Below are 13,057 nucleotides of genomic sequence, written 5' to 3' on the forward strand. Positions count from 1 at the left end.
TATTATATAAGCCTAGGTTACAAGCATATCGGTATATTTCTTAGGTTACAAGCATATCAGTATATTTCTTAGGTTACAAGCATATATATTAGTTTGACAAGCATTGTTAGGGTAACATTGAGTATGGAAAACAAAGGACGACAGTTATATTTCGTGCAAAATTTGGTTTTATTAAGAACCGTACGTGTTTGAGAATGTTCACAATATAAGCGTATACCGTGACTGACTGTCGCAAGAGATTTTACGAACAATAATTGCTACGTCTTCTCTCTTAAAACAAACTTGTTCTTAGCACTTCCTCAATGCGCCCTTCAATTAGGAAAAACGTAAAAAAGAGGAAAGAAAGTTGTAAAATAGGAAGTTTCGGCCAGGAAAGTAAACTCTTAAAAAGGAATATGATGAATGAAAGAAAGCAGAGTTGTAGAGAATCTCTGTTTTGCTATATATATATAACGGATCATCATCTATCTAGGGATCAAAGAAGATAGGTGGGGGGAGACGGGGAAAGAACCACCATGAATTCGATCGATTTAGCTTCAGATCCACTGAAAGAGATATTTGTGAGGCTTCCCCTGAAATCTCTAGGGAAGTTGAAGAGCGTGTCAAAGGAATGGAGATCGATACTAGAATCAAAGAGTTTCATTGAGATGCATCTGAGTTTTCAGAAATCTCGCAGCCGCCAGAAAATCCTGGCCGCTTACAAGTGCGACTGCTGCGATCGGCCGAAACTCTCACCTGTGTCAGTTATGGAAGGTGACGAAGAGATCGTGAATCTTCACTGCGACTCAACAGAAAGACCATTGATGAATTACGAAGGTTTGCTCTGCATCCCTGAACCAGATTGGGTCAACGTGTTGAATCCCTCGACCGGAGAGCTACGTAGATTTCCTTCCGGCCCCGTTCCTGAACCTTCCCTGTTCTTGAATATGCTTCCGCGGTCAGCTGGTAATTTATTCATTTGGGTTCTTTTTTTTTTTTTTTTTCTTACATCTCCATACAAATTAAATTGTGCAAAATTTACTAAAATTACTACATAATTGTAGAAAATTAAAGGATAGAAAAGTGAAAAAAAAATCATATAAAAAGGCCCTAACAATCTTATGTAGCTTATAAAATATAAACATTTACTAGTCATACCCTATTTGATTTGAATTTTTTTTTTTCTATCTATTATACATTAAGGAATTATCCAGATCTTTTTTTATGTGTTTAATTTGGTATTAAATTTTGAATTTGCTCAAAAGAAATTTAAATTGCAGTTAGAGGGTTGGCTTTTTTTCCCGGGATATTGGGCCATGGGATTCGGTAAAGATAGAGTGACAGGCAGCTATAAAGTGGTGAGGATGCTCTTTGATCCTGTAGAATGTGATATTCTTGACGTTCAAACTGGTGGTGAATGGCGGAAATTGAGTCCACCTCCTTACGAGGTCGATGCTGAAAGAAGATCGGCTTGTGTCAACGGAACTATTTACTGGCTAAGTTACCTAAGTATTAAGTGGGGTTACAAAATACTTGCCTTGGATCTTCACACGGAAGAGTTTCATGATGTCGCAAGTATTCCTAAGTATCCTTATGGAGTCACGCATTTAACCCAATTATTGAACCTCGACGACTGTCTAGTCATGTCGACGACAAGAAATTGTGAAAAGGAACTAGAGATTTGGTTCATGGATTCTAAAGATGAGAGATGGAGCAAAACCTACTCGATAAGTTTAGCCGATGTAGCTTCAACCCTTCATCCATTAAAGGTTTGGTGGTTCACGCCTGTGGCTATATCTAAGGAAGGGAATGTTTTATTTTCTGACGACAAGGGGAACTTGTTCAAACACTATCCACACATAAACACCACTCGTCGCCTCTCACACTCTACTTATTGTGTTATAGCTCCATATCTCAAAATTTTGGTCCGACTTCATTAAATTTAGTTACGTCGATCTTTAAATGCATTTATTTTATATGAATGTTGGAACTTCTAAGTAGGGGAAATATATTGAAACCATGATTTTAGAAAATTTTGTGGAACTTAAGAAATTTGAGATACTTAAGTTTAAGTTTTCTTATGATTTTGATGGGTTATTGTAAAAAAAAATCAACTCCTACCTAAAAGCAAAGGATTTGGATTTTTTACCTTTTAACTAAAAAAAAGCCTCTCAAATCTTTCAAAATCATTAGAAATCAAATCTACTAACTGTTTTTAATAACATCCATACTATTATTTTGAAAGACGTTTATAGAATAAAACTTTGTTTTGTAAGAAATTACGAGGTTATACCATTGAAGATATGACCAAATATCCGATTTTTTAAAAGGGTGATGGCGAAATTTCCACCCCTCCTAAACTGATAAACACGCGGATCCTTTTTTGACCCGTTTATATTATTTTGGATCCTTTTATTTAATCTTGACCGTTGATTCATTTTGATCGTGTCCGTCAATTTAAAAGACCTAAAAAAAATTGTTTCTCTCTCTACGCTCTTTGTCGCCGTCTCCAAGTTCTTTTGCAAAAAGTTCTTTTTCTTTTGCCGACGAAGCTGCACAGATGAAACAGGATTCGGACCAAGCAGCATCAACCAACAACAATTATTATTTGTATTTGGATTGTTGGGTAAAAGCTTTGCAGATTGCCAAACGAATTTATCTTTTGGTTTGGCTGAACTTAAAGATAGCTTACAGATCTGATCCTCATACTGAGGTAAGTGTAATCTTATTGCGTTAGTGTTTGTAAAAATTTTGTTCGTAAAATTCCTTTGTTTAACTTAAAAGAAAATATGAAAGTTGTGGTTATGATGTCTAGGAACCGGAAGAGGTAGGTCGAAAACTTTATCCCAAACGAAAAGCGGGTCTTCTACTAATGTTTTTGATGAAGTTTGGAATCAATGGTGAGTTTTGGATCTGTTGATGATGAAATTCAGTTAGTGATGTGAATTTCTTTAAGTTCCTTAGACTTGGAAAGATTAATCGAATCAATAGTTATCATCATAATCACTTAAGATATTCCCCCACATTCTCACTATATTTGATGCTTTGTTCGTTTGAATAGGAAAAGCATGCGTTTTGAGAACTCAGTTTCGGATATGTTGATTTGGAGGCGATAGCTATACAACAGTTTATATGCAAGTTCAGCTCAGAATTCTGCAATATGACAGGCTACCTTTTGGTGATAGATGTTTGAGCTTGCTGTGAAATTTGCACCGAACAATTGCTTATAAGATAGTTACAGTACGCTCAGCTGTTGTATATATCTAGCCTTCTTGGCTAATGTTTGGATCTATCTTTCTTTCTATTATTTAGTTTCACACAACGATTCACTTTTCTGTTGTGCCAGCTATATTTCAATCCTGCTTCTGTTAAGATGCTCAGCAATCTAAAGGTTCTGGTAATTGCTGTACTACTGAAGATGATAATGAAGCGACGGTTTTCCATCATATAGGTCAGGTTCAATTATTCTTGGTTACTGTATGTATAATTTTTTTAGTTTACACATATTCTATTTGACCTTCCTTACCTCCAACTCAATGGGATTTAATTTCTTATTTTTTGTTGTAGTGGGAAGCACTTGCGCTCTTGCTGATAGGGATTAGTGTAAATCAGCTGCGTTCTCTTCCTGAAGGTGCTACTACTGTGGCTGTTCCAATTGCTACAGGTGCATACATCTGTACATTTATCTTTGTAAGTACATTTCTTGGCTCTTATATATCCTTCCCTTGGAATTTAGTATGGAAGTGATTTCATGCACAGAGTCTGTTGTAAGTAATGCAATTGCGAACCAAGAGCTGCATCAAAGAAAAGTTGTAATTCGTGCTAGACGCTTATTCAGCACATCATCATGCAGGTTACTATACCATCTTTGGCATCCGTCTACAACGAGTATGCTCTAAAGAGCCAGTACGACACAAGCATTTATCTTCAGGTTAGCTAATCTTGATACACAGTTTTTTTCTCCATATAGCATCAGAGAAATGAACTCTCTTTTCAGTTCTCTGGTCGAGTTGGTTGTGTTAACTAACGATGTGGTCAGTTACTGTCTAGATCAGAACTTTTAGCTTGTGTTATTGAACTTTCTCTGTTCTCTGTTCTTAGGTAGTGAGGTCTTTGTATGAACTTGATGTGAAGACACTATTCTCAACTGGTATCACAAAGGAACCAACCCGTTGCTTTTCTAACGGCAAGTTCAGATGACTTAAGTGGAGAATATTTTATACTTCATTATTGTTTACTTATTAACTCTTTTTAAATGGTATATTTTTGTTTTTTTTGTAACATTTCTTCAAATCTAAATTATATATCTGTTTCACAACATTGATAAATCGGATATTGAATGGTGTAGAAGATATTCAGTTTTTTAACTTCATAGTTAGGTAAACTCTTTGTTGGTATTCCAAAAGATCTCATATACTATTCAAGATTTGTTAAAAACATGACCCATTTTCATTTCAAAATATTTAGTTTTGGATTTTATGTAATTCAGTTGAACTTGATATAACTTAACAAAGAAGTGAAGAACTGTAGTAAAGCCGTTTAAGATTTTTTTTTTAATCAATTACTAGAACTCAAAAATAATAAGTTTAACATTTTTGAGAAAAATGATGAATATTTTAACTTGAATACAAAGAGTTTTCGTTACATAAATTCATTGTTATATTTTTTTTGTCTATCACATAAATTATAAATATTAAATTTGGAAATGAAATATAAGTATTCCACTTATGAATTATGCCATTCAATTTTCAAAAAAAAGAATTGAAATATGTAATTGGGAAATTATTTACCCAATGAATTAACACTGCATATTGTAATATTAAGTCAAACATATTTAGTTATTAACCAGCTGTCTTAATACGAAAAAGGGAATGATAACGATGATCAACACAAAATAATCACTATATTGCATACTAACACCAATAAAACTAATTAAATAAAATTATTTCTAAGCAACAGTAAGCTAATTCGCTCTTTTAGATCATTGTACCAAGATAATCCACGGGCCATCCATCATCACAATTTAATATCAATCTAATAACAAGTCACATGGATTACAAACTAAAAAAACAAGTATATTATAATTCGATAATATATTAAAAATATAAAATTTAAAAGAGCAATTAGCATGCATTACATTCTTAATTAATGCAATGTCGATTTGTTTAAATTAAAAATAGTATTCAATTGTAGGTTATATGTGAGTTTTAAAAAATATAACACAAAAAAATAAATACATATATTTATCTAATATAAAGTCTTAAAATATTTAAATAATTTGTAGTGTATATCAGTACTTATCATAAAAACACTAGATAATTTCAACCGAAATCGAATCAAAAGATCCAAAAAAACACTAAATAATTTCAACTGAAATCGAATCAAAAGACGAATTGAAAATCTTTAATCATAATATTAATTTTTTTTCTTATAGATATACTCTTAATATAATCAGAAACATATTAATGTTTACGCATATGATTTCATATCATAATAGAACATGTAAATTAAACTATGATTAAAATTCCAATCTATTTATGGTTTTGCGATGAGAAATAGTGGAGAAATGACAGAAATGGGTAATTCATATAATAGAAAACATTGTACTCAAACGATTTTCAAAAAAAAGTTGTGTAATATTATACAATTAAAAATTTAAGACCGTAAAAGGGTTTATTTTTTAACTTAATATATGTTTTACCACTGTTTTTGAAGTAATTTAATTTACTAATTGAATACATATACTTTAAGAAACAATAATTAAATTTTGAGAAAAATTCCAGTCTATTTATGATATTAAGACAGTAAATAATATATATAAACTGAAACGGGTAAGTCGAATAATGAAAAAGAATAAATTGAACATTTTTTTAAAAGGGACATAAATTTTAGATAAAAATATGAAATAAAAAAATATAGGTAGATAAATTCAAGTGTCAAGCTTTCACTAATTTGGATAAGGATTAACTATGCAACATGTAATTAACCACTTTGGAACGAGCACTTAGAAAATTTTGGTATTTTTGAAAACAATTATATAGTTTTGGAAATTATATTTTTTGGAGAATTTCAACTAACTAAAAAAAATAAACATTGGAGAACTCTGGTATCCCGTCTAAATTTCTTACCCAATCTCTTTTAATAAATATTTTCTAACAAGTAATTGTTTAACAGAGAAAAAACATTATAATGATACAGGATGCAACGAGAGACGGGATGAGACGAGAGAAGATGAAACGAGATAAAACAGGTCACCAGGGGATGGGTTAGAACGGGATGTATTTCCCGTTCCAAACTAAATACGTCTAAGTTTGAATTTATTAATTTACATGAAAATAGCGCACATGTGCTATAACACCCGGGTTAATATAGTTCTTAGTCGTTTGACGAATTTAAAATTTATATTAAAATGTTTTGTTCCGTGCTGTAGCACGGATTACTACCTAGTTCTAATTTAAAATAGATTTTAAATTATTTGTTTAATAACAATAGATTTCATTACACTTTTTACATTACACGATTGAATAACATAAAGTTACTTAAAATACCAATTTAAATACATCTTGAGAATCATATGTTACTATTTCCAAATCCAGACTAACAAATTAAATAACGTTTGGATTAAATTTAACGAATGTAACCAAAAAGAATGAACAACTCAAGCCATTGTACAAACAAAAGTCGCGACTCGCGCGCACATGTCTACATAGTCGATCTAACTCTCCCTGGTTATTCCTTCATGTAGTTCTTCTGATTATCAAAAGTCGCATATTTATAATTTTAATAATACTATTAATTAATGTAAAAAACACATTGGATTATTGGTTTGGTTTGGTTCGGTTTATCATTTAGGTTGAGAAAATTCATAATTGAATAGTTGGAATTGGAATGCAGAATTGGATTTGGTTTAGGTCGGTTTGAGTTTGATTTGTTCGGTTTAGTTTGGTTAAATGTCCACATCTACTTTTTTTTTAAACCCAAAAATAAAAAATAGACCCAAATAAAAAATATGATCCAATGGTATACCTCTAGTTATTATTTCTATTGAAAACATGTAGGATTAATTGAATATATTTTTGTTACTATTCTTTTTCTATTTGTATAATAAGATAATAATAAGCATAAAAATGTAAGTTTCATATATTTCATATATTGTTTCTAAAAATTTTACATTTCTCTTTATATATATATATATATATATTTTTCCTTTATATAAATATTTTTATATAGAAAATGTTTAAATTTAAAATTGTTAATTAGTGAGATGTAAAAAATAGTTAATTAGTGACATGTAGAATCCTACTTTTATTTACCTATATAGATTTGGGAAGAAACAAAGAAAGGAACAAGGCAAACAATTGTAAAATATAGAAAATATCGGAAAAGAAAAAGGAAAGTCTAATAAGAGATGGGACCTTAATTATATAATTCCATAAGTAACAGAAGTTGTAGTTTTGCATATATATTATATATATGTCAAAGACTGGATTTATCCGAAGGGAAACTCTCACATTCACAAACCAAAGATGATGAAGGAGACGGAGAAAACCCTAACTTCAATCAATCTTCCTCCAAAGCTAGCGAAACAGATAATGGGGTGGCTTCCCATAAGATCTCTGGGCAAATTCAAAACTGTATCAAAAGAATGGAGATCGAATATCAATAGTCTACTCGAAGAAGAATTCGTTGAGAAGAAACTCAGATATACTGTATATAAGCAGCCATGACGGAAGAAGAGTCTATTCAAACATTGTTTATCTAGTAGCTCAATTCCTTTTTTTTAATCTATCTTTTTATTGATATGATCATTATTATATATGCACTTTTGATAAAGCCATTCATTGAACTGAATTTATAGTTACGTCGCTGTATTAAAGAATACCATCATAAAGCCATTCATTGCCTCTCACCCTCAAGAAACACCATCGTTCCGGAACCGATGCTACTCCACATGATATTGGTCACTTTTTGGTTTGCGTTAGCACCCACCAAACGCTATTAGTACTTTCTCGCTTTCTCTAATCCATGGTTTAGAGTTTAGACATATAAGTATAAAACTCATTACCGATTCATATAGACATTTTCCTGTTGTGGAATATTAGTCAAGATCAAGATCAAGAAATGGTCAAGATCAAGAATGAACAAAATCACTCACTGAAACACTAATAGAATCTAACAAACCATGATTGTATTGTATGAAAAAAAAAAAATTGAAACAAAATTCAGATATCATTCGTATGAAAACAATTGTAGCTGCTTTAAATTTGGAGGAAGCCATGGGGAAAGACATCAGATCAAGACTTGACTCCAATCGTGATGAGAAGCTAATATAAATTATTATAGGCACAATGCAAAAGGTAGCTCTGCTGTTTCTTATTAAACCCAACAAGCACCCGTGTCTGACTTAATGCCATCAATAATTAAAAACAAACCCCCAAACACACTATTCTCCCATCCATAAACATTCAAAAAACAAAACCAAATAATCTGAATATGTAGCCAAGAGTATTGAATCATGAAACTATTGAAAAATATATATATATATATAAGTTCCATGGGTCTTCCTCTGGCATTTGATCTGGGCTCCAAGCGGCAGTCAGGTCGCCATTATAGCGGCGCCTGCTGTTGACTCAGTAAAGATGGAGCCTTTTATTCGTAAAACACGTAAAACATTTCGAAAAACGCACAGATCTGTCATAAAGAAGTTTCAAACTAAACAGAGATGATGATTGATGCGGAGAGAGAACAGAGAGGTATGAATTTGAGATTATATATATATATATAGTGAGAGCGTGTGGGAGATTGCAAAACCCTAGCATTTTGTGTTGTGAATAACGGGTTTTTTTAGCCCAATAAGGCACCCATTAGTTGGGCCCAATATAGCAATTAAATTAAATCAAACGACGTCGTCGAACCGATCTCACGAGTCAAATCAAACGAAATTTTTAACTTTTTTTTTTGTTAATATTAGAATACGGAATAATTGTTTCCTTTTTTTTTTTTTTTATGTTAACCTGTTTTTTATACACCACACTTTATAATTTCTATATGCCAAAACCTAGTCTAAATGTATGGAACTAAAAATAAAATTGATCACTCTCAAATACCATCCACAAAAATCATTGAACAAGTTGTCTAAATTAATAATATACTATATCTGGAAGTTTGGCTTAACATATAAATACACTATGATGAACAAAAAAAAAAAAAAAAGGAACAAAAATACTTTACGAAAAAAATGGCGTTTGAAATGAAAATTGCGGTTGTGTCAATGGCCATATGTCTAATGATTGTAGCGACGACCGCTACCGATATTGATGGCCGAATCCATATCCGACGGAGCTTAGCTGATTTTGGTGGAGGTTGTTGCAACGTGTTCATTCACACTTGTTGTTTTCCTAAACATTAACTTATTTACGTTAACATATACTGTATAATATAATTACTTCGTAATTTTTTCTTTATATATATTTTTCCCTTTTTTGCCGAGGCGATTTGATTAGCTTTGTATAAATATTTAGATAAGTGGGTGATTGGACATAATAGTATTGATTAGCGATGTATGTATCTATGAACCAAGTGTGTTTTCTTTTTTGTTAGAGGATCATCATCCATCAATGTAGTAAACGTTGTGGGAAGGATAAAACTGTCCACAGATTTACATTTGTATTGTCTTACATTTTCCTTTATATGAATGGAATTATATATCATTTTGAGTTTAGATTCTAGCTCAGCTTTAAATTAAATAAAATAAACGACGACGGAATATATTTGGCCAAAATTCAAGCTAGCTACGAAGTATCCAATATATGGTTGTAATATAAATCTTGTGAGCATCAACCAATAGTTGTGAACATCAATGGAAATAGAAAAATTTAGTTATAAAATCAAAATTTAAACTTCTTGTGAGCATCTGACGCAAATATACTTACATACATACAAGAAAATGTATGAAAATCCAAGCCTGAAATAACTTGCCTAAAGTCTCCAAGTTTAATCTCACATATGGGCTACGAAACTCTCTAAATTACATCAACCGAGTTTAATCTTTCCCCTATTATGTCCAATCACGCTGCACGCAGTAAGTTTAAGTTAACCTAACGCTATTCTTGGTTGAGCTGCATTTATTTTAATGTTAATTACTATCATATATATGTTTTGTATCTGCATGTAGGATGGGATTGCTTTTGTTGCTCATGTTGTATCATCATTCCAACCAAGAGTTTACAAGCTTTTTTGCAAGGGAAAAGGTTATACATACTCTCTCAAATATTTAATTAAATGGCCGTAGAGATTTGGAACATTTACGACTGACGATGGTTTGTTATTTGATTGACCCTACAGAATTATGTAAATCGCTATGGAGGAACAGAATGAATATAGTAGTTGCATATTTTGTTGTCCATTTGCTGTATAGCTTCTGTTGCTTTTGTGCTTCAAAGGTATTTTTATCTATTGATCAAAGTGTGTTAATTACTTTGGATGATCTTTCGATTTTTTCTTTTTATAATATATAATATGAGATTATGTCCATCATATAAAGTCAATATGAGATTCCTAATGTTATTAATTGTTTGACCTTTGCAGTTTATACTTCTTTTTTTTTTGTGAAAGGACCTTTGCAGTTTATACTCATGATTTTACTAACCAATGTGTTGTCGTCCTCATTCTAGCTCGTGATTTTTGGAGGTAGCCTATTTCTTTTTATTGTTTGAGAAAAAATATAATTTGGGTTATAATTATACTGAATTCTTTAACTATCTTCTCATTAATTATTGATGATATTGTCATTTGTATTAGTAGTGTTTGTACCTGCACTCACCACAATTTTGATACTCTCGGCCGTGAGAGCCTACTCCATGCGGTCTCGTCTTTTCTTCAGGACTTGATTTGATAGGGAATTCATCTTTCCTCTTGTAATTCTACGTTGGTGATACGTTAGAAAATTACACTATTTTGAATCAATGATGTTTATGTTTCTTATACCAACGTTTTAGATATTTATTGATATACCGACTACACTTTATTTATCACCAAATTAAAACCATCATCATCGAGACATAATTAGAAGGCGAAGATAGTAAAATATGATTACCATGAAAAAAAGGAGGTGAATTCAAGTTTCCAACCACTCAACTCAAAAAGCAACATAAACGGTTGCCCTCTTTGAAATCGTATTAATGTGGCCATTCTTAAAATATCCACATTTTGCGTACACCAAGTTAAATACCATGTCATAAAATACTCCGGTACTAAAGGTATAAAATTAAGAATAAGATTCGCTCAAATACCATCCACAAGAAACATTCAATAAGCTATCTAAAATAGCAATTTACTAAAATTGGGAGCTTGGTTTACCATATAAATAACACCGATAGCTACACCCATAATCATCAGTCAAAAATTCAAAAAAAAAACAAAATAAAAAAATTCAAGAAAAAACAAAATACAAAAATAATAATAATGGCGTTTGAAAGGAGAAGTGCGATTGTCTCTATTGCCGTATTGGTAATGATCGTAGCAATGACCGCAACCGAGGTTGAGGGCCGCATTACTTTCGGACGGTACTTATTTGAAGGCGTAAAAAACAGAGCTATCAAAGTTGATGAGGGAAGGCAATTATATGATTTCATTGGCGCAGTGAAGAGTAAATCTTGCTGCAACAAAGTCATCACTTCATGTTGTCGTAGTCCTGCTCCTGCTCCACAGCCTTTTGCTCCTGCTCCTCAGCCTTCTGCTGGATTATATTAATTATATTATTGCCTCCTCATTTATTCTGATTTTATGTGTTCATTTTATATAAGGAGTATTAATTAACCATATATCTAATTCAAATAACTGGACCACTAAAAAATAATATTCCTAGGAGTGATGTCCACATATTGGTTTTTTTTTGTTTTGTTTTGTTTTCTTTCTTTGTTTTTAGATAAAACGTTATAATTGTGGATATATAAACTGTCCACATATTTGTATTTTTTTCCTTTTTGTATTATCTTTTTGGGTGAAAATGTAATTTTATATCTAAATAAGACATACATTTTCTTGGATAATCAAGTATTGGGTATCCTTATTATGTGAATTTCGGGAGCATTAATTCATAGTGGTCATGAAATCAATGGATCACCAAAATATATAGTTTTGATTTCTGATTACATATTATACCGCGTATACAATAACAGTAAGCTTATATATTCAAACCTTAATTCACTCGACAAAGTCTCCAACTTGAATCTGAATGTGGGATACACGAAACTCCCCAACGAAAACACGTACGTATATATGTGTAAATGAAACCAACTATTTACATGTATCTGTACGAAGAGCAACATCGATCAATACTCTATAGGCAGGGCTAGATTAATAATTACTTCATGAAATTATCTCTGTGCCCCCACACAAGAAGTAAAAAAATCCAACACTACGAATGAAGCAAGAGTAGAAGCCAAGTTTTGTCCTCAAAACTCTAATCGCAAAACGTCTCTTGGTCGTACCTTGACGCACTTCCGAAACCCACCGCTCGGCGGACTCGTTGATTCCTTTCATCGACTTCCTTAGCTTGTCTTTAAAACCGAAACTCTCTGATCCCATCAAGTCATAGCTTGCCAACACCACCCGTCTTCCGTCCCGATAACATTTCTGAGAGCAGCGTTCTCTCTGGTCATTGTGCGGCAGCGTTACATAAGCGTACATGTACGTTTGTTCCGGCATCATAAATATAACTCAAAATGTAGGGTGTGTATATCATCTCCACTAAAGTTACTACGTCTATATATACGTACGAGAGAGAGAGAGTTGGGTGAGATTTTGGTTGAACAATTATGAAATATTGCGTTTGATGGTGGTTGGTGACTGTGTTGCACCAAATATGGAATCTCATGTGTTATTTGGTCTTACGCATCATGTCACCATATCGCATATGTACGTCGCTATGTAATTTTTCAATTGGTTAGACAAATCTTAAAATTTGATTAATATACGTCACGATCAGTTTCATAATTTTACCGCAAAAATATTACATTAAAAATATTAGTTATAAAAAAACATTACATTACAATATTACATTATTAATGTTATATTT

The 13,057-nt window shown here is 32.0% G+C and overlaps 2 protein-coding genes and 1 long non-coding RNA gene across 3 annotated transcripts; 1 reads left to right on the forward strand and 2 right to left on the reverse strand.

Moving 5' to 3' along the window:
* Positions 7,321 to 8,715, reverse strand: LOC104782854. Its single transcript, XR_767075.2, has 2 exons — positions 7,862 to 8,715; positions 7,321 to 7,611 (listed from the first exon to the last, which is right to left on the reverse strand). It is a non-coding gene; the product is annotated as an uncharacterized LOC104782854 (long non-coding RNA).
* Positions 9,205 to 9,622, forward strand: LOC109132626. The gene has a single exon (XM_019244393.1). It carries the CDS (start codon positions 9,218 to 9,220, stop codon positions 9,386 to 9,388), a length of 171 nt encoding a protein of 56 aa, XP_019099938.1. The 5' UTR covers positions 9,205 to 9,217; the 3' UTR covers positions 9,389 to 9,622.
* LOC104782855 lies at positions 12,212 to 12,700 on the reverse strand. Its single transcript, XM_010507906.2, has one exon. It carries the CDS (start codon positions 12,688 to 12,690, stop codon positions 12,349 to 12,351), a length of 342 nt encoding a protein of 113 aa, XP_010506208.1. The 5' UTR covers positions 12,691 to 12,700; the 3' UTR covers positions 12,212 to 12,348.

The sequence above is a fragment of the Camelina sativa genome, chromosome 4 (genome assembly GCF_000633955.1).
Source record: "Camelina sativa cultivar DH55 chromosome 4, Cs, whole genome shotgun sequence".
NCBI classification, from domain to species: Eukaryota; Viridiplantae; Streptophyta; class Magnoliopsida; order Brassicales; family Brassicaceae; genus Camelina; species Camelina sativa.

Coding starts and splice junctions, on each gene's coding strand:
- LOC104782855 (XM_010507906.2), bottom strand. CDS start 12,690: ATGATGCCGGAACAAACGTACATGTACGCTTATGTAACGCTGCCGCAC.
- LOC109132626 (XM_019244393.1), top strand. CDS start 9,218: ATGGCGTTTGAAATGAAAATTGCGGTTGTGTCAATGGCCATATGTCTA.